Genomic DNA, 26,759 nt, shown 5'->3' with positions numbered 1-26,759 from the left:
TCTAGTAAACCTCCTCTATACCCTTTCTAAGGTCTTTACATCTTTCCTGCAATGTGGTGCCCAGAATTGTCCACAACACTCCAGCTGAGGCCCAACCAGGAGTATTGTGGACAATACTTTTTCCAATTCACGCTGTTTTAGCCAGCGACAGCGCTTTTTAGATCAAGAATTTACATATTGACCAAACCCACACAGATGTGGGCTTTATGGACTGGTATTAGTGAGATGTATCATCAAATTTGAGTTTCTTCTATTATCTTTACCTAACCATAGAGATTGCTGTCCGTATAAACGTCAATCCTTTAAAACAGGTGGCCGATCCCATCAGATCAGGTTATTTTTGGGTGGGTTAAGCTGAAATGACCCCTTCCCCCCACCCTTGATTATATTGGAATGACCGGTAACACCCTAATCCACCCATTATTTGTTTTGGGAATTTTCAGATGGAAAGAAAGAAGAAGTGGTTGTTCATGGAGGGACTTACAGTCACTGTTTCTACCAGCTCATTCCGAATAGCAAGTACAAAATCAGTGTCTATTCCCAGCTGCAAGAAATGGAGGGACCTGCCATGAGCATACTACAGGCAACAGGTCTGAAACCGTTTATCTTCACCTTCTTCACTGTTCTCCCTACATTCATGTTAGTTTTAATTTCAACTGCTTCACACTTTATTATCTATGCTTCGAGTGCCAACAATGTTCTCTTCAGATAGAGTTTTTAAACCTGCAAGTTGCTTTACATTACATTATATGAAACACATCTACCGTGACTTAAAATCCTCATATGTGTCAACTGCACTCTATGTCAGATAACTGTCAGGGCAAGACTATGCCTGATAGAGACAGTATTCGATGGGAAACATGCAACTAGGCCTATATTTCCATAAGGTTGATGTAAAAGTGGCTTATTTCATAATCTTCTGGTCGCTCTCCTACCTTCCACCCTTCGTAAACTTGAGCTCATTCAAAACTCTGTTGCCCATCTTCAAAAACCAAAGCAAAATACTGCCAATACTGGATATTTTGGAAAAATATACAGAAAATGCTGGAATACTCAGCAGATCAGTCAGCATCTGAGAAGAGAGTTACAGAGTTGACGTTACAGGTCGATGACCTTTCATCAGAACTGGCGCATTTCTGATAATGTCTGCACTCTTCTAATTCTAATTCTGCCCTCTTGAGCATCCCTGATTATAACCGCTCAACCATTGGTGGCCATACCTTCTGTTGCCTAGGCCCGAAGCTCTGGAATTCCCTGCCTAAACTTTTCCGCCTCTCTACCTCTCTCTCCTTCTTCAAGATGCTCCTTAAAATCTACCTCTTTGACCAAGCTTTTGGTCATCTGCCCTAATTTCTCCTTGTGTGGCTCGTGTCCTAACTCGCACCAAGTCCCACTCACTCATCATCATCATAGGCAGTCCCTCGTATCGAGGATGACTTGCTTCCATGCCAAAAAGGGATGAGTTCACAGGTGTTTCAATGAAGGACCTAATATTCCAGGTCCAGAACTACACGTTGAAGGGTGGAAGATGCCTGTGTGTGAATTTTTTTTAACGTGTGATGGTCGTTGCACACCAGCCACCACATGGGCTTGACAGAGCTAGGTCTTGGTCCAGTGGCAAGGATTAACCAAGACGACAGGCAACCAGCTCTGCTGCAAAGACCTAGTGCGCACAAATCATCATCATAGGCAGTCCCTCGGAAAACTTGCTTCCACTCTAAAAATGAGTCCTTAGGTGGCGGAACAGTCCAATACGAGAACCACAGTCCCTGTCACAGGTGGGACAGATAGTCGTTGCGGGAAAGGGTGGGTGAGACTGGTTTGCTGCACGCTCTTTCCACTGTCTGCGCTCGATTTCTGCATGCTCTCGGCGATGAGACTCGAGGTGCTCAGTGCCCTCCCGGATGCACTTCCTCCACTTAGGGCGGTCTTTGGCTAGGGACTCCCAGGTGTCAGTGGGGATGTTGCACTTTATCAGGGAGGCTTTGAGGGTGTCCTTGTAACGTTTCCTCTGCCTATCTTTGGCTCATTTGCCGTGAAGGAGTTCCAAGTAGAGCGCTTGCTTTGGGAGTCTCGTATCTGGCATGTGAACAATGTGGCCTGCCCAGTGGAGCTGATCAATTGTGGTCAGTGCTTCAATGCTGAGGATGCTGGTCTGGTCGAGCGCACAAATATTGTAGTGTGGGCTGGCCTGTGCTGCCCCTGGGCCCTCGCCTCTTCTAGGCCCCGAACACGTGCCTCTCCTGGGCCCCGATCACGTCTCTCTACAAACTCTCACCACTCCTTCGCCCCGCCTTGCTGCTCCTGCTGTACCTGTCCATACTCCAGTCAGCGACCTGGACTTTGCTGACATTCAATCCAGTCGCCCTCTTCACTTGTCGCTCGCTCTCCCGTTGCTCTGCAGCACGCACTGTACCTTGGAGTGGTATGCTCCTTTGAAGGACCCGGCCTACTGATCGTCCTTGCCAGTCGGGGCCGTTCACCCATCACCCCTGTGCTCGCTGACCTACGATGGCTTCCGGTTGAGCAACGTCTCGATTTCAAAATTCTCATCCTTATTTTCAAATCCCTCTGGCCTTGCCCCTCCCTATCTCTATAATCACCTCCAGGCCCACAACCCCTCAAGATGTCTACGCTCCTCTAATTCTGCCCTCTTGAACATCCCTGATTATAATCGCTCAACTGTTGGTGGCCATGCCTTCCGTTGTCTAAGCCCCAAGCTCTGGAACTCCCTGCCTAAACCTCTCTGCCTCTCTACCACTCCATTCTCCTTGATGACGCTCCTTAAAACATACCTCTGCTCTAATTTCTACTTCTGCGGCTCGGTATCAAATTTTTTATCTCATAATACTCCTGTGAAGCACCTTGGGATGTTTTACTATGTTAAAGACTCTATATAAATAAAAAATGTTGTTGATGTTGTTGACAGGTTATTGACCTGAAATGTTAACTTTGTATTTTTCACCACAGATGCTGCCTGATCTGATGAGTATTTCATGTTTTTATGCCTGTGTCCTAACTCGCACAAAGTCCCGTTCACCCATCACCCCCTGTGCTCACTGACCTACATTGAGGCCCGGTCCGACAACGCCTCATTTTTAAAATTCTCATCCTTGTTTTCAAATCTCTCCAAGGCCTTGCCCCTCCCTATCTCTGTAACATCCTCCAGCCCTACAACCGTCTGAGATCTCTGCATTTGCCCAATCTTAGGTTCTTGCGCATCCTTGATTTTTATCGCTCCACCATTGGCGGCTGTGCCTTGAGTTGTCTGGGCCCTAAGTTTTGGAATTCACTTGTCCTAATATCTGTGGCTCAGGGTCAAATGTTGTTTAATAACGCCTGGGGCGTTTTACTACGTTAAGGGAGCTACATAAATGCAAGTTGTTGTTATTATCATGGAAGGTTTTTTATGGTATTTTCCAGCCTTCATACTTTCTATTCCTACTGACGGTGATCAGAATCTGGTAACTCCTCTCTACACCCAACAATGACAATTTTTTTTTATCCAAAAGGAAATGAGGCTGTCCTGTTATTGTGACCAAAAAAAAACTGTGGCCTTTAGGTTTCTGTGCAATAAAACTAGTAAAGTTAAATACTTCTGACCGATGATAGATTGGATCAGAGGTTGGTTCTACTAAGACGATATGATTCAGTAAGACATAATTGATGGGCAATGAGAGATGACATGGTGAGTGAAAAGAAAGAACTTGCATTTATACAGCGCCTTTCACAACCTCAGAATGTCCCAAAGTGCTTTACAGCCAATGAAGTACTTTTGAAGTGTAGTCACTGTTATAATGCGCAAATTGGCTGCTGCTGCGTTTTCTATATTACAATAGCGACTATACTTCAAAAGCACTTCATTGGCTGTAAAGCACTTTGGGACGTCCTGAGGTTGTGAACGGCACTATATAAATGCAAGTTCTTTCTTTTTTTCTATTTACTAGCGCGTTGTACAGACTTATTATCACTTCCTGGGATTGATGCTCCATCCCTCTGGCTGTACATCCCAAGATCCTTTTAACTTTTGTTACTGCTGCCACATACAGGCCTTTTGGTTTCAGTGACCGATCCATCAATACTCCTGTGTCATGACGTAGCCTAGAGCAATTTATTTTATAGTCTCACTTCCACGGTCTCATGTCCTTGCATCTGTCCACAGTAAGTGGTATGTGCCACATATTAGTCGATCTTTCAAACCTATCCAGATCGCTTTGTGTTTGGTTTTCTGGTTTCGTATTGTTTGAACTCTACTCTTCTGCCTCCCTCCCTCCCTCCCTCCACACACACACACACTTTGGAGATATCTGTAAACTTAGACATGCAAACTTTAATGGCCTCGGCACTGATTCTTGTGCCATTCCACTGGAGAGACGTTGCCATGTCAACGTAGTTTCATTCACAATCGCCCTTTGTTTCCTCTTGGTTTATCCACTTCAACTTTATCTGCTTCAACCCGCACCTCAGAGGCTTATCTCTCTATTCCACCATATCTTCCCTTGTTTGACATGGTATTAAAACCTGTGCTGAAATCTAAATACCTCACATCCATAGAATGTTCATCATGAACAAGGCCTGACATTTCCTTAAGGAGCCCCCATACCTTGAGCTCATCCAAAACTCTGCTGGCCGTGTCCTAACTCCAACTAGATCCCGTTCACCCATCACCCCTGTGCTCGCAGACCTATACTGGCTCCCAGTCCAGCAACGACTCGATTTTATAAATCTCATCCTTATGTTCAAATCCCTCCATGGCCTCGGCCCCTCCCTATCTCTGTAACCTCCTTCAGCCCTACAACCCTCCAAGATCTCTGCACTCCTCCAATTCTGACCTCTTGCGCATCCCCAATTTTCATCGCTCCACCATTGGTGACCGTGCCTTTAACTGCCTGCACCATAAGTTCTGGAATTCCCTCCCTAAACCTCTCTGCCTCTCTACCTCTTTCTCCTCCTTTAAGGTGCTCCTTAAAACCTCTGACCAAGCTTTTGGTCACCCATGCTCATATCTCCTTATGTGGCTCGAGGTCTGTTATTTTCTGCTTTAGACTCCTGTGAATCACCTTGGAATTTTTTCGCACATTAAAGATTCTATGTAATTGCAGGTTGTTATGGAAAGACCTCCTTCCCACAAAACCACGCTGACTCTCTCTTGCTCCACCATTCCTGCCGGGTGCACCTTACACCAGATTGTTCTGTAGTTGTAGTATGTGTATATGGGGAACCGGTTTTATCTGCAGTGTGCCTTTCTTTTACTTTAGTTCCTGTTCCGACTCAGCCACCAACTCCGCCTACAACAACTGTCCCTCTGCCCACCATCCCTCCTGCCCGGGAAGGTAAGACATACATGTTAGAAAAAATATCCTTGGGTGGAAAAATAATAAGATTATTTCTATTGATTTGTGTTTCTTCTCTGCATGAGAAGAATCACTGCAGACTCTACTGAAGGTATTTTATACTATTCTCACTTCGCTGTGTATTTCAAGCTATGTAGTGTATGTGAAATACCTATCTTCTAACAAGTTAAATTTCTACTGGTTTTGTTAGTTATTTGTAATGCTAGTATTACGACCATAGTTTATAATGGAATTACGACCATAGTTTATATAATGCTCTGCTTAAACCCCATTTAGAGTACTGCGTACGGTTCTGGGCACCGCGCCTCAGGAAGGATATACTGGCCTTGGATAGGATGCAGTGCAGATTCACCAGAATTATACCAGGGCTAAAAGGGTTAACTTATGAAGACAGGTTCCCTAGACTAGATTTGTATTCCCTCGAGTATCGAAGATTTAGGGTTGAACTTATTGAGGTGTTTAACATGATTTGAGGATTTAATAAGGTAGATAGAGAGAAACTATTTCCTCTGGTCGTGGGAGTCCAGAACAAGGGGGCATAACCTTCAAATTAGAGCTAGGCCGTTCAGGGTGATGTGAGGAAGCACTTCTTCACACAAAGGGTCGTGCAAATCTGGAACTCTCTCCCCAAAAAAAGCTGTTGAGGCCGGGGGTCAATAGAAAATGTCAAACTGAGTTTGATAGACTTTTGTTAGGCAAAGTTATTAAGAGATGTAGAACTAAGGCAGGTAGGTGGAGTTAAGATACAGATCAACCATTATCTAATTGAATGGCGGAACAGTCATGAGGGGCTGAATGGCCTCCTTTTCTTACGTTCCTACTATTTCCTACTATAATTCAGGTACTGTACTCATGGCCTCCTCCTTTTCTTACGTTCCTACTATTTCCTACTATAATTCAGGTACTCTACTTGGGAGCAGCTGTTTTCATTTATTTCTGACAACCTTTAATCATTCTTCTAGTTTGCAAGGCTGCCAAAGCTAACTTGGTGTTCCTTGTGGATGGATCGTGGAGTATCGGGGATGAGAACTTCGTCAAGATCATTGGGTTTCTGTACAGTACGATCGGAGCTCTGGACAAGATTGGCCCTGAGGGAACTCAAGTAAGCACTGGCTGGGAGGAAAATAAATTAAATCAGAGGCAGTGCCTCATTCGATTGTCCTCAGATTCTGTCCACTGGGAGGAACATGGTCAGGATTGCATTTCACCTCTGTGCCATTTCCTTGCACCACAGCAGGTCCAGGCTTCAAATCATATAATCATAGTATGATACAGCACAGAAGGAGGCCATTCAGCCCACTGTACCTGTGTCTGTTCTTTGAAAGAGCTATTCAATTAGTCCCACTCTCCCCTGCTCTCTCCAATAGCCCAGTAAATTTATCCTTTTCAAGTATTTATCCAATTCCCTTTTGAAAGTCACAATTGAATCTGCTTCAGGCAGTGAATTCCAGATCAGAACAAATCACTACATTCTCCTCCTCTCCCCTCTGGATCTTTTGACAATGATCTTAAATCTCTGCCCTCTGGTTACTGGCCCTCCTGTCAGTGGAAACAAATTCTCCTTATTTACTCTATCAAAACCCTTCATAATTGTGAACACCTCTATTAAATGTTCCCTTAACCTTCTCTGCTCTAAGGAGAACAATCCCAGCTTCTCTTGTCTCTCCACATAAGTGAAGACCCTCATCCCTGGTCTCATTCTAGTAAATTTGCTTTGCACCCTCTCCAAGGCCTTAGCATCCTTCCTTAAAGTGTGGTGTCCAGCTGAGACCAACCTAGTGGTGTATAAAGATCTATTGGTGGTCGAGCCTTCAGCTGCCTAGGCCCGAAGCTCTGGAATTCCCTCCCTAAATCTCTCCGCCTCTCTACCTCTCTCCTCCTTTAAGATGCTCCTTAAACCTACCTCTTTGACCAAGCTTTTGGTCACCTGTCCTAACATGTCCTTATGTGGCTTGGTGTCAAATTCTGTTTGTTAATCGCTCCTGTGAAGCGCCCTGGGACGTTTTACTACATTAAAGGCGCTATATAAATGCAAGTTGTTGTTGTTTTATCTAGCATAACTTTAGTTAAAGATTACTTAAAAAACCCACTGACACCAAACACACCAGTCTCAAATGTGTGGCTCTTCTAAATCAGATATAAACCTCTGCTGATCGACTGCACACATCCCAGATGCTCCTCCATTGATAGAAGGTGAGTCCAGGAGAAGAATGACCAGTTATTCATTTGAGGAGATGCCAGTTAAGTACTGAGAGTGAAAGGAATAGAAGAATATGCTAATAGGGTGAGATGAAGAAGACTCACGTGGAGCATAAACACCGACATGGACCAATTGGGCCGAATGGCCTGTTTCTGTGCTGTAAATTTTACATTTTTGTGCACATCGCCCAAAAATGGGCGTTATTCCGGTGTGGGCGGTAAAAATGGGTTTTCAGATCGCCAGCTTCTTGCCCATTCTCAAAGCACCCAGTCTCCATTTTTGAAAATGGGCATTACCGCGAGCGATATGAAATGGGCGGTAGCGTTAAATCTCGCTGACCTTCTGCCGTAAAGTGTCGCCGTCCTTAGCAATGGCATGGCAATGTTTGATTCCCGCGATTCAGGAGGTCAAGAGTCATCATGACATGCGCAGAAGAGGAGACAGAGAGATAGCTGAGAGGGACTGAAAGCATGTGTGGATGTGGTGTGTGCTTGTTTGGCTGTTGTGGGAGGCACGAGGGAGATTCACCAGCAGCAAAAAGCCCACTAAGCACCAAGAACATAGTTGGCACCGAGTTTTTGTCCAACAAATAATATATAACATGGAAGGGATGGAGGAGGCCCTGGAGCTGGTAGCCAGGAACACTGGTGGCAGAAGGCTCCCCGTGGTCCCGGAGCACGGCACTGCACCCCAAGGTGCCGCACCCCCATTGCCAACGACACATGAGAGCCAGGAGCAACATCTTGCTTCTGGCTCAGAGCAAGTTCCCACCTCGGGACCGTCCTCTCCCGTATCCGTCCAAGCAGCGGTTCGGCCGTCATCTCCCCCCCTCACAATGAAGCATCGTCTGAGGAGCTCCTCGGCCAGGCGGCTTGGAGTCAGGAGGGGAAGGGGTCGAGGTGGAGAGGAGAAGCGGGCGGGGCGGGGGGGGGAGGGGGAAGGGTTGGATTTAACAGAAATACTGATGATTTCAGACAACTGTTTGGTTTAAATAGAAACATAGAAAATAGGTGCAGGAGTAGGCCATTCGGCCCTTCGAGCCTGCACCACCATTCAATGAGTTCATGGCTGAACATGCAACTTCAGTACCCCATTCCTGCTTTCTCGCCATACTCCTTGATCCCCCTAGTAGTAAGGACTTCATCGAACTCCTTTTTGAATATATTTAGTGAATTGGCCTCAACAACTTTCTGTGGTAGAGAATTCCACAGGTTCACCACTTTCTGGGTGAAGAAGTTTCTCCTCATCTCGGTCCTAAATGGCTTACCCCTTATCCTTAGACTGTGACCCCTGGTTCTGGACTTCCCCAACATTGGGAGCATTCTTCCTGCATCTAACCTGTCTAAAACCTGTCAGAATTTTAAACGTTTCTATAAGATCCCCTCTCATTCTTCTGAACTCCAGTGAATACAAGTCCAGTTGATCCAGTCTTTCTTGATATGTCAGTCCCGCCATCCCGGGAATCAGTCACTGCACTCCCTCAATAACAAGAATGTCCTTCCTCAAGTAAGGAGACCAAAACTGTACACAATACTCCAGGTGTGGCCTCACCAAGGCCCTGTACAACTGTCGTAACACCTCCCTGCCCCTGTACTCAAATCCCCTCGCTATGAAGGCCAACATGCCATTTGTTTTCTTAACCGCCTACTGTACCTGCATGCCAACCTTCAATGACTGATGTACCATGACACCCAGGTCTCGTTGCACCTCTCCTTTTCCTAATCTGTCACCATTCAGATAATAGTCTGTCTCTCTGTTTTTACAACCAAAGTGGATAACATCACATTTATCCACATTATACTTCATCTGCCATGCATTTGCCCACTCACCTAACCTATCCAAGTCGCTCTGCAGCCTCATAGCATTCTCCTCGCAGCTCACACTGCCACGCAACTTAGTGTCATCTGCAAATTTGGAGATACTACATTTATTCCCCTCGTCTAAATCATTAATGTACAATGTAAACAGTTGGGGCCCCAGCACAGAACCTTGCGGTACCCCACTAGTCACTGCCTGCCATTCTGAAAAGTACCCATTTACTCCTACTCTTTGCTTCCTGTCTGACAACCAGTTCTCAATCCACGTCAGCACACTACCCCCAATCCCATGTGCTTTAACTTTGCACATTAATCTCTTGTGTGGGTCATTTAACAAAACCTTGTTGTGCATTGGCTCAGATAGCTGCACCATTAGCTGGTGATTCTTTAACATCAAAGGGTATAATTACACTTAACTTCAATCAACTTAAACTTTAACTGTCACCAAGGTGCCCACCATTGATGTATGACCTGCACACCCAGCAGTGTGTCAGCCTTGTAAATACCACCAACATTCTTTCAGGCAAACCGTTTATTGATGAGCTCCTGACGTAAGGCTCTTGCAGCTATCATGCCAACATGGGCCCTTTCATGTGGTCTACAGGGGGGTGGGGGCATGGCTTCAGCGTTAGCCTGATTGTCTGGGCCGATGTCAGCATCCGCCTTCTCATCCTCCTCTTCCTCTCTCTGATGAGGTGGACTGTCACACTCATCAGGCAATTCTTGTCCCCTCCTGATAGCCAAGTTGTGCAGCATAGAGCACACCATCACGAATTGAGCTACCTGCTCAGTATTGGAGCTCGCCTCCTGAGTGGTCCAGGCATCTAAAGCACTGCTTAAGCACTCCAATGGTTTTCTCCACGTTATTGCGAGTGGCTCCGTAGCTCGCATTGTATCGCCTCTCGGCCTCGGTGTGAGTGTCACGCAGGGGGGTCATCAGTCAGGTTGCCATATTCTTTGTCACCAAGCATCCAGCATTGACCTTGTGGCTGATTGTTAAACAAGTCAGATACTGTGCTCTCACGCAGGATGTGAGCATCATGGATGCTGCCCGGAAATTTAGCATTCACTGTCATTATAATTTGCTGGTGGTCGACAATGAGTTGGACATTCAGGGAGTGGAGTCCCTTGCGGTTCCTGAAAACCTCTGCATCTTGAAAAGGTGCCCGCATAACGATGTGCGTACAGTCTATTGCTCCCTGCACCTTGGGGAAGTTTGCAATTCTGGAGAATCCTAGAGCCCTCTCACTCTGTGCCTCCCTGGTCATAGGGAAGCTGATCAAGTCCCTCCTGCATGCGTACAGGGCTTCAGTAACCTGTCTAATGCAGCAATGTGTGGCATGCTGAGACAGACCGCATATGTCACCAGCTGAGGCCTCAAAAGAACCCGACGCGTAGAACGTCAGTGATGTGGTGACTTTGACCTCGACGGACAGTGCAATACTAATGGTGCTGGCAGGCTGCAGATCTCCCCTTATCAGCTGGCATACCTCAGTGATAACCTCTTTGCGGAAACGCAGTCTCCGAAGGCAGGTGGTGTCGGGCAAGTCGAGGTAAGACTGCTTCTCCCTGTACTTGCGGGGAGTGTAACATCTGGTCCTCCTCATCAGTCTGGCACATCTTATATTGGGCACATAATGTTGTGGAGCATACCTTCGGTCATCTCGAGTCTGCAGCATGTACTTGGTCATCAAGATAGGGTGAGAAAGGACAGACCCCATGCAATAGCTCTCTGTTTTCCACCGATTGGTCACAAACAATGAATGTCCCGACGAAGACACCTATTAAATTTCAATCGGTCACAGTATGGTAAAGATGTTTGTACAGATGTTCATATCAACTCCAATGACCTCCAGAGTACATCCGAACTCCCCCGAGGTTGAAGCACAGCAGCCTTTTAAAGGATGCGACATGTGATGTAGAACATGGCGTCCATGACGCTGTGATTAGTTCCGGTTAGTTCCACTTTTTCCCGGTGGTTCTTTGGGCGAGCGATATTGTGGACGATATGTGTGTGAGGTGGTGAAAGTGACGCTGGGCGATCTCGTGGCCACTAGTTTCAGCAACTGTGATCTTTACGACAAAAAAAAGTGGACGGGCGGTATTATTCAATCTCAGCGATAATTCTGTGCGGAAAGTAACGCTGGGTGATATTATGGGTGTTGATTTTGCCCATTCTGATGATTCCTCCCAAAAAAAGTGGGCAGGCAGTATTATTTTTTCCCCGCGTTACGCACATGGGAAAGTAACGCTCGGCGCTAAGTTTCCGAAAAATGGCCGTCAGTTTCCATTTTGTGGCTAAATGGGCGACATATTGGCGTTATATATCATTTCAGCGGTTAATTGGGCGTTAAGCATGCAAAAAAAGTGGAAAATCTAGCCCTATGTAATAACCAGTTATTTGCAGGAAAGTGATTGCCCTAAAGCTAAATAGCAGAGACAGCAACTTCCATCTCTAAACTATGAGAAATATCCTATAGGGATTTTTCACATTTAAATTCAACATTGATGCTCCCTAGTGCTTTTTTTAAATATCCACCAGCTCAATCAGCACTATCTTCTATCAGTACATATACGGAGGCATTTTCTGAAAATCATGCTCCTGACACAAAGCCTCACCACCGTCTCCCCTTCCTCCACGTACTACACCCCCCCAGGTCCCTTTTCACCGAGAGCTGGTATCAGGAGATTGGGCCTGTGCTTTTGCATCCATCTTAAGTGTGTTGAATGTGTGACCTGGTTTGTGAAATGCTGCAGTTTAGCTAAATTAACCATGTAACTTTTTCTTCCCAAATTCAATTTTGATATTATCACAAAAATTGCAAGAAGATTTATTTTAATTTATTTATGACCCACCCTTTAGATTCATCACGTGCCACATCCCATTTCATGGCTGAGGGGGCAGTCAGGCAGCCAGTGCATACGGGAGCAGCCCAGATAGACCGACCCTCTGGGACTGTTCCTATCTTTTGGCTTCCACACTGCACCTAGTCCCAGGGGACCCACTGACATTGAGAGACACCTGCAAACCCATGTTCTACCAGCCTCCTATAGGCTAGTGAGCCCATTTAAAGTGAAAACCATTTGAGTATTATCTTTCCCTCTTGTTAAGTGTGAATTTTTTTTTATTTGTTCATTAGATGTGGGCGTCGCTGGCAAGGCCAGCATTTATTGCTCATCCCTAATTGCCCTTGAGAAGGCGATGGTGAGCCGCCTTCTTGAACTGCTGTAGTCCATATGGTGAAGGTACTCCCACAGTGCTGTTAGGGAGAGATTTCCAGGATATTGACCCAGTGACGATGAAGGAACAGCAATATATTTCCAAGTCAGGATGGTGGGTAACTTGGTAGGAAATGTGCAGGTGAAGGTGTTCCCATGCACCTGCTGCCCTTGTCCTTATAGGTGGTAGAAGTCACGGGTTTGGAAGATGCTGTCGAAGAAGCCTTGGTGAGTTGCTGCAGTGCATCTTGTAGATGGTACACACTGCAGCCACGGTGTGCCGGTGATCGAGGGAGTGGATGTTTAAGGTGGTGGATGGGGTGCCAATCAAGCTGGCTGCTTTGTCCTGGATGGTGTCGAGGTTCTTGAGCGTTGTTGGAGCTGTACTCATCCAGGCAAGGAATTGACTTGGCGAGGGTTTTGGTTACAAATTTTTAACCGGACTCTTTTGAGAATTTACCCCCCACTCCCCCTAAAATAGCCAAACCTTTGAGAAGATTGACACAATTAAGTGAAATATTACTTGTAAACTATTCAGTCTAAAGTGGAATGTAATGGTTTGTGAGATAGAATTGTTTAACTGATATGATGTTTATTTGATATGAAACAGGTAGCAATAGTTCAGTTCAGCGATGATCCCAGAACAGAATTTCAGCTCAACTCGTACAAGGACAAAGAGAATCTCCTCAACGCTGTCCAGCGCATTAGGTATAAAGGTGGAAATACAAAGACAGGTACAGACAAATGGTGTTTAACATGGAATCATAGACATTACAGCACAGAAGGAGGCCAATTGGCCTGTTGGATCTGTACCAGTACTAACTCTGCAACTTGAGCTATCTATTGTCATCCCATTTACCTGCCTTCCCCGCAGTCCCCATATCCTTTCATAGCCTACCCTTTCAAATATTTATCCTATTCTCTTGTAAATTATATTATAGTGCCTGTCTCACTTGTGCTAATGTTTTAATGATCCTTTCTGTGGAAAAAATTATTCTAACTTCTCCCTTCATTCTCCCAGTGTTAATCTTCATAACTGGTTTTAGCTATGTTAGTGAATGCTGTAATATATATATTGGAGTGAATATTGACACACCGCTGTGTCAGCCAATAAATTGTTCGTGGGGCAGGACTTGGGTTTAAATTTACTCATAAACTACAACAGAGTCTATTTTTGCTCAGCTGTTAAGGCCAGTTTAGTGGAAAAAATTGTGTCCGCCCAGTTCCAATGCGGGCCAAAAAAAGAGGCGTCGTTTACCTTCATCTGAAGCTGACGTTAGGCCATCAACGTATTCAAATAAGAGCCTAACGCCTGCTTCTGCCAACTCTTACAAATTTGCCTTGCATCTGAGGCAGCTAATGCCAGCGGTGTTTACTCCCGGGAACACAAACGAAAAACAGCGTCAAATGAAAAAAGATAAGTACTTACCATTATAATCTCCGACCTCCCTACCAAGTCCGACCTCCAGGTCCCACGGTACTGACCCAACCACCCCCCGATCCTGGTCCGACCTGCCCCCAATACTGGCCCCGACCTCCAGCTCCCCCCCCGCCCCCCGATGCTGGCCCCGACCTCCAGCTCCCCCCGCCCCCCGATGCTGGCCCCGACCTCCAGATCCCCCCCGGTCCCCCCGGTCCTGGCCCCAACCTTCCCCCGATACTGGCCCCAACCTCCCCCTGATCCTGACCTGACCTCCAGGCCCTCCCCCAGAGTCCTTGCTGGGCGTTTAGCTGTTCAGCACATCCAATGCCTGACTGAACGGCACATTAATCTATTTACTCATTCTAGCTGGGTGCTTATGGTGTCACTGAATGCCTTATTTCTCTAGTAAAATTCAGTGAGTGGCGGATAGTTACAGAATACAAATTGTGTGCGGAAAATCAATCCCAGTTACTTACAGAATTGTGGTGTCCAGGAGTGATTGGGAGAATTACCTAAACATCTCCATTCTGGCCAGGAATAGTGGTGTCGCTATACGCGACCTATGTGTATAACTGTGTTTGGGAACAATAATTTTTAAAATGTAGTGGGATGTGAAATATCTAAACACCACAAACCCATTAACAGTTGTGTGCATTGTAACCTTAAACAGCTACCACAAAAAAGTTAGAAAATGAAATATATTTTCTGACAGAAGCCATTTCGTCTTCTTTCTCAGATTGGATTTTCAGAGGGTGTCTCCTAGGTCCACTGTGATGCTCAGCGGTGTAGCTGTGGCTCATTGGCAGCACATCTCGCCTCTCAGTCATCGCCCCATGATCAATTAGAGAACCTGTGATCATTTATAAATGGCCTCCACTGGTCCTAACAACTCTGTGTGCCCATTGAATACAAATGTCTTCAACATGCAGCTTTGATTATGGCGGCAGCGAGGGAAAGTGTGATTAAAAAAAAGAAATTGCATTTCTATTGCGCCTTTCATGACCTCAGGATGTCCCAACGCGTTTTACAGCCAATGATGTACTATTGGAAGAGTAGTGACTGTTGTAATGTAGGAAATACAGCAGCCAATTTACGGATAGCAAGCTCCCACAAAGAGCAATGTGATAATAACAGGATAATGTTTTTAGTGATGTTGGTTGAGGGATAAATATTGGCCCAGACACCGGTGAAAACTCCCCTGCTCTTCTTCGAAATAGTGCCATGGAATCTTTTAAGCCATAGAATCATACAGCACAGAAGGAGGCCATTCGGCCCATCGTGCCTGTGCCGACTCTCTGAAAGAGCTGTCCAATTAGTCCTACTCGCCTGCTCTTTCCCCATAGCCCTGCAGATAGTTCCTTTTCAAGTATATATCCAATTCTCTTTTGAAAGTTACTACTGAATCTGTTTCCACCACCCTTTCAGGCAGTGCATTCCAGATCATAGCTCGCTGAGTAAAATAAAATTTCCTCATCTCCCCATTGGTCCTTTTGCCAATTGTCTTAAATCCATGACCTCTGATTACCCACCCTCCTGCCAGTGGAACCAGCACATTTACCTGAGAGGGCAGATAGGGCCTCGGTTTAACGTCTCATCCCAAAGATAGCACCTCTGACAGTGCAGCACTCAAAGTGCTACCCACTCAGCCATGGCTGAGACATAATGATGGTAGTGATATATGATACAAGTTCACCATTGCAAGCCATTTCATTATATCTACATGCAAGTGCTATCACTTCTATTGTTAAATTTAACTTTGGTATAAATGGGCAGGCTTCAGTATAACGAGTCTCTGGCCCATTTACTATGGCACTTCAGAGGAAAATCCTGCTCTCATCTTTCATAAAAATCTGAATACTGAGCACAGTGAGAAAGGCATTGGGAGTCTGTTGCTCGCTGAAAAAACTACCGAACTGCAAAAGTTCGAAAGTAAACTAAAGCAAAAAAAAGTACATTAAAGCAAGAAATCAAGCAGCTTTAAAAATTTTAAATTTCAGCAAAAGCAATTATGTTTCGCTGTTTTTGCGATTTTTTGAAATTATACTGCTCTTGAACTGAATCAAAGGCCCAGCAAGATTTTAATTTGGTTGTGTAGATCTAAACACTAAACTTCACATCTGCCTGAAAGCAAAACAATGCATCACTGCAGAATTACTAAAACATGGTGATGTTCTTCTGTGCAATACATACAATAAACTTTGCAGCGGTGAAAGGGTTAAAAGATCAGAGCTGATCGATTAAAATGAGGGAAGAGAATGATAATGTAGAGAGGGAAGAGCGATTACCTAGTACAGGAGAGTCAGTCGTTTATCATCAAAAGACTTGCTTCCTGCCACAAATCACCAATTTCCTTTTCCAATAAAGCACCGTAATAATCTTGTAAAATGTCAGAAGTAATCATATCTGCTGTTTCTTTAAACAGCCAAGATGGGAAATATGAGAATTAAAATATATCTGGAGGGAAATACAACTTGCAAAACAGCTAGCAAAGTTAGATGAGAAATGAAGTTAATGTGAACCCTGTCCCACATATAATTTCAAAAACTGTGATGATGGAAGAGCTGATGTTAGTGTACTTGGCTTTGTTTAATAAACTGCTTGTAAAGTCCTTGCTCTACAGCATGAAACCACACGAGGCACATTCCAGGGACAAGGCCACTCAGTGACCTTAACTCTTTATTACAGCACTCCAGAAGTGATGACCCTGCGTGGGACCTCCCTTTATATACCTGAGTGATCAGGTAAGGAGTGTCTCCCACAAGTTCACGTCAAGGTGTGCATCTGTGTTGAGTGTGTACAGTAATACAGTGGGGTTACATTGTAGTTACAAACATGGCATCACCTTCCCCCCCAGTCTTAATGGGATCATAGGTTTGGTCTTTCAGGTGGTCTACGCTCCCTCGTGGAGCACTGCAGTTGGGGCTCTGATTGTTGGAAACTGACGTGAGTGTCTGTCACCTGTGGTGATTCCAACCTGTCCGGGCTGACCTCAGGGACTGTGCATTCCTCTGATTGCTCTTGTTGCTCGTTCACTGGCGGTGTTGTGAGCTCCATCTCATGGTCTTCTTCAGGTTCCTCCGTGTCATTGCTGAACCTTTTTTTTACTTGGTCCAGATGCTTATGGCATATCTGGCCATTGTTGAGTTTTACCACAATGACCCTATTCCCTTCTTTGTGAATTACGGTACCCTCGAGCCATTTGGGTCCCATGGCGTGATTGAGGACAAATAGAGGATAATTTATCTCTATACATCTCCCCCTCGAATTACGGTCATGGTACCCGTTTTGTGCCTTATGCTTGCCCTCAACTATGTTGGTCAGGACTGGGTGGATGAGGGGCAACCGAGTTTTGAGTGTCCGTTTCATGAGTAGCTCCGTGGGCGGGACCCCCGTGAGCGAGTGCGGGCGGGACCTATAGGCCAGCAGGAGGCGCGATAGGCGGCATTGTAGGGAGGGTCCTTGAATCCTGAGCATCCCTTGCTTAATGATTTGGACTGCACGTTTTGCCTGGCCATTGGAGGCTGGCTTGAACGGCGCAGTCCTGACGTGGTTGATGCCATTGCCCGACATAAACTCCCGGAATTCATAGCTCGTGAAACACGGGCCATTATCACTAACCAGGATGTCCAGCAAGCCATGGGTTGTGAAGATTGCACGTAGGCTTTCCACGGTGGTGGATGACGTGCATGAATTCAGGATGATGCACTCGGTCCATTTCGAGTATGCATCTACAATGATAAGGAACATCTTCCCCATGAATGGGCCCATGTAGTCAACGTGAATGCGTGACCATGGCTTGGTGGGCCAGGGCCACGGGCTGAGCGGGGCCTCCCTGGGGGCATTGCCCAGCTGGGCACATGTCGTGCACCTGCGAACGCAGTGTTCCAGGTCTGAGTCAATTCTGGGCCACCAAACGTGTGACCGGGCAATGGCCTTCATCATCACAATGCCTGGGTGTTCGCCGTGGAGTTCCCTGATGAAGGCCTCCCTGCCCTTCTGGGGCATAACTACCCGGCTGCCCCATAGTAGGCAGTCAGCTTGGATGGAGAGCTCATCCATCCATCTGTGGAACGGTCTGACCTCCTCAGGGCATGCTCCGTGTGCGGGCGCCCAATCCCCAGTCAGGACACATTTCTTAATCAGGGATAGGAGGGGGTCCTTGTTTGTCCAGATTTTGATCTGTCGGGCTGTGATGGGGAGCTTGCACTGTCAAAGGCATCGACAGCCATGACCATCTCAGCGTTTGCTCAGCTGCCCCCTCGATGCTGGCCAGTGGGAGCCTGCTGAGCGCGTCAGCGCAATTTTCAGTGCCGGGCCGGTGCCGGATGGAGTAGTCATAGGCCGCTAGCGGGAGAGCCCATCGCTGTAAGCGAGCTGATGCATTGGCATTGACAGCCTTGCTGTCTGACAACAGGGATGTGAGTGGCTTATGGTCCGTCTCTAATTCAAACTTCCTACCAAAGAGGTGCTGATGCATTTTCTTTACACCATGGACACATGCGAGCGCTTTCTTCTCAACCAACCCATAGCCCCGTTCTGCTTGAGAAAGCGACCTGGAGGCATAAGCCACAGATTGTAGTTGACCCTCAGCATTGCTTTGCTGCAACACGCACCCAACCCCATAGGATGATGCACCGCATGTCAGAACTAAACTTTTGCAAGGGTCGTACAGGGTCAACAACTTGTTTGAACAAAGTAGGTTACGCGCCCGATCAAAAGCCCGTTCCTGACAGTCCCCCCAAAACCAATCACAACCCTTACACAGGAGCACATGTAGCGGCTCCAACAATGTGCTCAAGTTCGGCAGAAAGTTCCCGAAATAGTTCAACAGCCCCAGGAATGAACGCAGCTCCGGTGTGTTGCAGGGCCTGGCTGCTCGTCGAATCGCCTCTGTTTTGGATTCGGTGGGCCGAATCCCATCTACAGCAACCCTCCTGCCCAGAAACTCAACCTCGGGAGCTAAGAATACATATTTAGACTTCTTGAGTCGCAGGCCTACCCGGTCCAGTTCCTCGGTGTCTCAACCCGTGATGAGGATGTTGTTCTGGAATACGATCGTTCCACGGATGGATTTAAGCAGGCTTTCCATGTTGCGCTGAAAAATCGCGGCCGCTGATTGAATGCCAAATGGGTACCTGTTATACGCAAACAGTCCCTTTGCGTGGTGATGGTGGTCAGTAGTTTAGATTCGTCGGCCAGTTCCTGGGTCATATAGGCTGAAGTGAGGTCCAACTTGGTGAACAGCTTGCCGCCTGCCAGCGTAGCAAAGAGGTCCTCCGCTCTTGGGAGCGGGTATTGGTCTTGTAAGGACACCCGATTGATGGTGGCCTTGTAGTCGCCACAGATCCTGACAGAGCCATCCGCTTTAAGAACGGGGACGATGGGGCTCGCCCAGTCGCTGAATTCAACAGGCGAGATGATGCCCTCTCGCAATAGCCAATCCAATTCGCTCTCAATTTTCTCCCGCATCACATACGGCACCGCTTTGGCTTTGTGGTGCACTGGCCTGGCATCCGGGGTGAGGTGTATCACTATTTTAGTGCCTTTGAAAGTCCCGACGTCCGGTTGGAAAAGTGACTCAATTTGTTGTAGGACTTGTGAGCACTTTGCTCCACCGAAGACATTGCGTGAACATCCCCCCATTTCCAGTTCATCTCGGCTAACCAGCTCCTCCCCACCAGCGCGGGACCTTTGCCCGGGACAATCCAGAGCGGCAGCCGGTTCACATTGTGTGTGACAGCCATCATTGCACTGCCTAGCACCGGAATGATTTCTTTGGTGTAATCCTTAATTGTGTCTCGATAAGTTCTAATTTGGGTCTACTGGTTTTGAGTGGCCATAGCTTCTCAAATTGTTGAACGCCCATGAGTGACTGGTTCGCCCCCGTGTCCAGCTCCATGCGTACTGGGATACCGTTCAATAAAACCCTCATCATCATTGGTGGCGTTTTGGTGTATGAACGCCGCATGGACCCGCTGAACCTCGGCGTTCATCGATTTGCCTCAAAAGTCATCCTGCCTCAAAGAACCCTCTTCTGTTCCATCTGCCTCATATATCAGTCTGGTTGCAGGCTTTCTGCACATGCGAGCTAAATGGCCACTGAGGTTGCAGTTTCTGCAGACAAACTGTTGGAATCTGCAAGATCTGGCTGAGTGTTTTCCCCCACACCTCCAGCACGAGTTAAAGTTTCCATTGTTGGGGACAAAAGGGATGTGGCCAGGAATTCCACATTGACTGTCCCTTTGACTGATCTTAAGTACCCTATTAGTCGGTGTCAATGGCCCCATCCCGGGCCGCATTGTCCACTGTGATGACGTGAACGTCCGTTCAGCCTGCCATTGTCTCTGTTGAGGTCCTACTCTGGGGTCTATTACTGCCTGATGAATGTCGGACTGCCCCTGCCTGCCCGCGGGGCTCTGAGTAGCATTGAGGACGTTGACTCCCTGATCCATCGCCGCATTGGAGGCAGAATTGCGCGCGTAAATCATTTTCGTCTCTTCCTCCCCCGCCATGAAAGTCTGAGCCAACAACGCTGCCGCTTCCAAGGTCAAGTCCTTGGTCTCAATTAACTTGCGAAAAATTCCGGGACTTACTGAGGCTGGCCAAGTGCCTGAGGTCCGCTACAAAGTCCGGTATGCTCTGTCCTTCACGACATCGGTGGCTGTAGAATCTGTGTCGAGCCGTGTATATGCTGCTCTCCGGCTTGAGGTGCTCCCTAATCAACTTGCTAAGCTCTTCAAAGGTTTTGTCCGACGGCTTTTCGGGTGCCAGTAAGTCCTTCATGAGTGCATAAGTCTTTGGCCCGCAGCTCGTCAAAAGCTGAACCCGACGCTTGTTGGCCGCTGCATCCCCCAGCCAGTCTTTCGTGACAAAGCTCTGCTGAAGCCTCTCAACAAAATCGTCCCAGTCTTCCCCAACACACTACCGTTCGTCTGTGCTATCGGTGGCCATTCTCGTGGGTCGTGAATTCCCGTTTCTCGTCGCCAATGTAAAGGCCTTACTCTACAGCATGAAACCACACGAGGCACATTCCAGGGACAAGGCCACTCAGTGACCTTAACTCTTTATTACAGCATTCCAGAAGTGATGACCCTGCGTGGGACCTCCCTTTATATACCTGAGTGATCAGGTAAGAAGTGTCTCCCACAAGCTTCCCCCCTGTGGTCAAGGTGTGCATCTGTGTTGAGTGTATACAGTAATGCAGTGGTGTTACATTGTAGTTACAAACATGACACTGCTAAATCATACAATTTAAATCAAAATTCATAGATTTTTGTTAAGCAAGGATATTAAGAGTTACAGAACCAAGGCGGGTAATTGGAGTTAAGATACAGATCAGCCTTGGTCTAATTGAATGGCGGAACAGGCTTGAGCAACTAAATGGCCTCCTCCTGTTCCTATGTTCCATACCATTTCCAAATATCTTAGTACAAAACATGAGAACAGAAGTCAGATTTTCATATTCTTACCAATCTATTAATACTGAGAAAAGTGGCGATAGGCAAATGCAGATTTGCCAAAAGAAAGTCCACTGACTGCTTGAGGTATGCCCGAATGTGATTCCTGCCAGCGTCGAAATGTGTGGCAAGCAATTCCACCCCCTCAACGGGCCTCTTGTCTAAATTTCAATCAGGGTCCTTTGCACTGTGATTTTTGTGTACCAGTGGGCAGGGCAATAAAAGAATTGGTAATTTTTGTTTATTCATTCATGGGATGTGGACATCGCTGGCAAGTCCAGCATTTATTGCCGATTCCTAATTGCCCTTGAGAAGATGGTGGTGAGCCGCCTTCTTGAACCGCTACATTCTGTGAGGTGACGGTGCCCCTCAGCACTGTTAGCGAGGGAGTTCTAGGATTTTGACCCAGCGACAATAGTACAGGAAAGCAAATTCTTTCCTCGCTCCACGTGCACTCAGAATACGCACAGAAAGTAATCTTGTGCCCCTGCTCAAACTTGGAGCAAGATAGTTCCTCTGATGCCTCAGAGTGTGGCACCGAAGGGTACAAGGCAGAGAGGTTAAAGGGTTACAGCCAAAATATGTATTTTGTTTTCTTTTCAGGACATGAGACAAATCCTTTTTATGCAGTGAGTGGTTAGGATCTGGAATACATTGTCTGACAGGGTAGTGGAGGCAGACTCAATTGTGGCTTTCAAAAGGGAGTTGGATAAGTACCTGAAGGAAAATAAATTGCAGGGCTGTAGGGAAAAGGTGGGGGAGTGGGACTAGCTGAAGTGCTCTTGCAGAGAGCCAGCATGGCCTTGATGGGCCAAATGGCCTCCTACTGTGTTGCAACCATTCTATGGGCTCAAATTTGGCCCCTGGCATTTTTCGGCACACTCACCCTACTTGCTCCGCTTTTCTAGGTTGAGAAGGGCACTGGGAAAAATCCTCCTGACTTTGCACGCTGTCCGGCCTCTCCCAGGTCCTCGCGCAGCGTGGTCAGTTGATTCGGGGGCGGAGCTAGGGCCCTGCGCCAAAAATAGTGCCGGCAGCTCTCCACGTGCGCATTGGAATGTGCGCATATGCGCAGTAGCTCCTCGCCTCCCCAGTGTCTCTGTGTGCGTCCCGCCCCTATCCCAGGCTGAGTGGCCTCTCACATAGGCCGGTCCGCTGCCTTCCCGGGCTGAAGATTGACAGTCTAGCTTCAGATCGGGGCGTGACGCTGTATAGAAGGCCACAACAAGCAGGTTGGTGTGGGGCCAAGGTGGGGCGGCGGGAATGGGGGCGGGGGGGAGGTGGAGTTTTGATCCCCGGGGGGGGGGCGGAGGGGATTCCGAACCGCAGGGTGGATTCGATCACTGACCCCATGGGGGTAGGGGGTTCCAATCCCGTGGGCAGTCCAATCCCTGACCTCTAGGGATGATCTGATCCCCAGATGTGTCCGATCTCTGACCCCAGGTGTTGTTCTGATCCTGGAGGGTCTGATCCCCGACCCCGGGAGCTAGGGTTGTATGTATGGGGCGGGCTAATGGTGGGTGAGCTTAGGCGGCTGGGAGAACATAAGAACATAAGAATTACGAGCAGGAGGTACTTCTATTTTTTAATTTGGATATTTTGAAAAAATTATGTAAATATGTTTTGTCTCTTGTGAATAGTAGTGACCATTTGTCAAGCCTATTCACCTGGTGCTATTGTGAAAGAATATTGTGAAAGAATATTGTGAAAGAATATTGTGAAAGAAGAACATAAATGACGGAGGAACACTGAGAGAATATCTTATTTATTGAAGTAGACTTCATTTAGATAATATGGGCTCAATTTTGGCCCAGTATAATCATTGCAAACAAATAGTTGTTTAAATTAGTTGTGAGATTAGGACAATTCAATTCAACTATCTTTTGCTTCTTTTATTTTTGTAGTTTAAGCTGCCATGAATGCTTCTGCTGTATAGTAAATTAACTTTGCGAAGTTTGTCATATGATGTCCTATTCACGTTCTTTAGTCAAGTCATTAAGTTCTGCTGGCCTCCGATGTAACTGTGCTGATTTCTTAACTCTCTGCAAGCGGTCACAAGTGGCCACATATACTGACCTAAATTAGTTTGGAGTAACTATTAGCTGGCCAAAGTGGCCCAAATGGCCAAAATGGGCCTAGGTGGCTGGTAACGCCCCCTTTTGAAAAAAAATAAAACTAAACTAAAAAAATCCTAACTAACTCACTTACACTGGTGCAAATTGAATGTGCAAAATGTGGATTTTTAAGATACTCCAGAAAAATCAAGTTGCTCCAAAAAAAAACGGAGCAACTCCTAGCCAATTTTGAGCCCATATGATTCTATTTTTATGAGCTGACCGATCATTGTGCATTTCCAGAATTTTCAACTTTAACTCCCGATTTCTAATGTTTGTGGTTTTATTTCTGAGTCTGGTTAACCTGTCACTGCTTTTTTTTTTAATGAATTCAGGCAGAGCTATCACACATGCCAGAGATTCCGTCTTCACTGTAGAGGCAGGGCTGCGGAGGGGCATTCCTAAAGTCCTGGTGGTAATTACAGATGGTCGATCACAGGATGATGTTGACAAGATTTCCAAAGAAATGCAGCTTGATGGTAATGGAGAGAAGAAGTTCTGGAAACCTGTGGCAGATGCATCGCTCTGAGATGTCTGTCTCCTCTCCACTGTACTCTTAGTGGCAAGAAGTGTGTGTATTTGTTTAAGTGTGGGTTTGGCTCAGTGGTGAGTTCACTTCAGCGAAGGACGTTTCGAAGAATGAGAGATGACCTCATTGAAACGTATAAAATTCTTAGCGGGTTTGACAGGGTAGATACTGGGAGGATGTTTCCCCTGGCTAGAGAGTCTAGAACTAGGGATCATAATCTCAGGATAAGGGGTTGGCCATTTAGGACTGAGAGGAGGGTTGTGAATCTTTTGGAATTCTCTACCCCAAAAGGGTCTGGATGCTCAGTCATTGAGTATGTTCAAGACTTAGAGCGATAGATTTTTGGGCACTAAGAGAATCAAAGGATATGGAGATAGAGCGGGAAAGTGGAGTTGAGGTAGAAGATCAGCCATGATCGTATTGAGGGGCCGAATGGCCTACTCCTGTTCCTATTTCTTATGCAGGGTGAGCCAGATGCTGCTTCTCCACAGATGCTGTCTGACCTGCTGAGATTGCCAGAATTTTCTATTTTTATTCCAGATTCCAGCTTCCGCACTATTTTGCTTTTGTGTTGTTGCAGCAGAAGAACACTTTGCTTTTCTTCCAATAGTCCGCGGGATCTGGATGCTCAGACAAGGCTCACTTACCCTCGAAGGGCAATTTAATTGAGGTGTTTAATATGATATAATAGGGTAGCTGGAGAGAAACTGTTTCACAGGATGAAAGAGCGGAAAGACACAAGTGGTGTGTGTTCTGTTCGATCAGCTACGATACAAAATAATTGTTAATTTACTTTCCATAAGGACAGCAGTTCCAAGAGAGTGGTGAGAATGTGGAACTCACTACCACAAGGAGTGGTTGAGGCAAATAGCACAGATACAGTTGAGAGGAAGCTAGATAAACACAGGAGGGAGAAAGGAATAGAAGGATTTTTTGATAAGGTGAGATAAAGTACGGTGGGAGGAGGCTCGTGTGGAGTATAAACACCGGCATGGACCAGTTGGTCCGAATGACCTGTTTCTGTTCTATAAATTCTATGTAATAATATGTAAAGACACTGAGACGAGCACTAACAATATTGTAGAGATTAAAATTAAAGTACCCTAAAATCGTGGTATATACATTATATTGACGTATACCTCACATCAGTATTGACGACATTCTCTACACTTACAAGGTCAATAATAGGAAGATGTGAATTAACCATTCTTGCAGTCCAGTACTTACATAAATATATAGGACTGACCCATATTCTTTTTTCTGCTTCGTTTCTGCTCTAGGGTACAGTATCTTTGCAGTAGGTGTTGCTGACGCTGATTATGCAGAGCTTCTCAACATTGCGAACAAACCCAGCAACAGGCATGCGTTCTTTGTGGATGATTTCGACGCCTTCAAGAAGATAGAAGATGAGCTCATTACGTTTGTCTGTGAGACAGCATCTGCAAGTAAGTCACAATGACTGGATGTTTCAACAACAACAACTTGTATTTATATAGTGCTTTTAACAGACTTAAATGTCCACAGGAGCGTTATCAAACAAAATTTGACACAAACCACTTAATAAAATATTAGGAAGGAACAGGTAGGTTTGATGGAGCCTCTTAAAGGAGGAGAGAGAGGTGAAGAAGTTTAGGGCGGGAATTCCAGGGCTAAGGCTCTAGGTAGCTGAAGACATGGCCGCCAATGGTGGAGCGATTCAAATCGGGGACAGGCAAGAAGCCAGAATTGGAGGAGCGCAGAGATCTTGGAGGGTTGTAGTGCTGGAGGAAGTTACAGAGATCGGGAGGAGCGAGGCCATGGAGGGATTTGAAAACAAGAAAAAGAATTTTAAAATCGAGGCGTTGCTCAATCGGCATCGAATGTAGGTCATCAGGGCCGGCCTGAGGGAAAATGGCATTGTAGGCGAATTTCTATTTTGGTGTCCTTTGTTTGAGTTTATGTATATAAGTAGTATTAGCGAAAGTTTCAGAAATAAAGCTGTAATCTCAAAAGTTTCTTATAATTTAAATAATAAATGATATAAGTCATAAAAAAATTACATTATAGCTAAGTGACAAATAAATTAAACATTAAACTAAACACGAAAGTCATAAATAACAATAACAAATAAAAAAAATGTTTATCAAGATATATTGAGCCATATCATTCTCGACAGACAGGATGACCTGCGAAGGTAGCCTGCCGTGGTCCAGTCCCAAATATCTTTTTATGAGCTTCAACTTCGAGAAGCTCCTTTCGCTGCTGGCCATCGATACAGGATGGTTAACAGGATCCTGAGTGCTATCCATTACCATCGATACGGGATGGTTAACAGGATCCTGAGTGCTATCCATCGCCATCGATACGGGATAGTTAACAGGATCCTGAGTGCTATCCATCGGCACCGATATGGGCATGGTTAACAGGATCCTGAGTGTTAACCATCGCCATCGATACGGGCATGGTTAACAGGATCCTGTGCTATCCATGTGTTTAGGAATTTTCTCTTGAAACTTGAAGTTTGAGGAGCATTACAGTCCATTGGAAGAAGACTTTGGAGATCGGCAAGTTCTTCGCAGAGGTCGACGCCATTAATGTCAGACACTCTTGACCATGGGGCCCCCATAGTCACGGGGCCCTGGGCGGTTGCCCACGTCACCCACCCAT

General features: G+C 46.3%; 1 protein-coding gene across 7 annotated transcripts in view; it reads left to right on the top strand.

Annotated features, from left to right (window-relative positions):
- Window positions 1-26,759, top strand: part of col14a1a (collagen, type XIV, alpha 1a) — a 285,165-nt gene that overhangs the window by 185,931 nt on the left and 72,475 nt on the right. For 4 of the 7 annotated variants that reach the window (XM_070888840.1, XM_070888832.1, XM_070888846.1 and 1 more), the window contains 6 exons: window positions 444-590; window positions 5,259-5,333; window positions 6,317-6,456; window positions 13,201-13,324; window positions 23,920-24,063; window positions 25,394-25,558. In XM_070888840.1, the coding sequence (XP_070744941.1) occupies window positions 444-590; window positions 5,259-5,333; window positions 6,317-6,456; window positions 13,201-13,324; window positions 23,920-24,063; window positions 25,394-25,558 (795 nt within the window). Of the gene's footprint in view, window positions 1-443; window positions 591-5,258; window positions 5,334-6,316; window positions 6,457-13,200; window positions 13,325-16,698; window positions 16,755-23,919; window positions 24,064-24,921; window positions 25,055-25,393; window positions 25,559-26,759 lie in introns of those variants that run through there. The other 3 variants (XR_011594955.1, XR_011594954.1, XM_070888870.1) reach the window with 3 other exon arrangements.

This window comes from Pristiophorus japonicus, chromosome 1, assembly GCF_044704955.1.
Source record: "Pristiophorus japonicus isolate sPriJap1 chromosome 1, sPriJap1.hap1, whole genome shotgun sequence".
NCBI lineage: Eukaryota > Metazoa > Chordata > Chondrichthyes > Pristiophoridae > Pristiophorus > Pristiophorus japonicus.
Note: the sequence above shows the minus strand (reverse complement) of the source record. Positions and strands in the feature narration are given on the sequence as shown.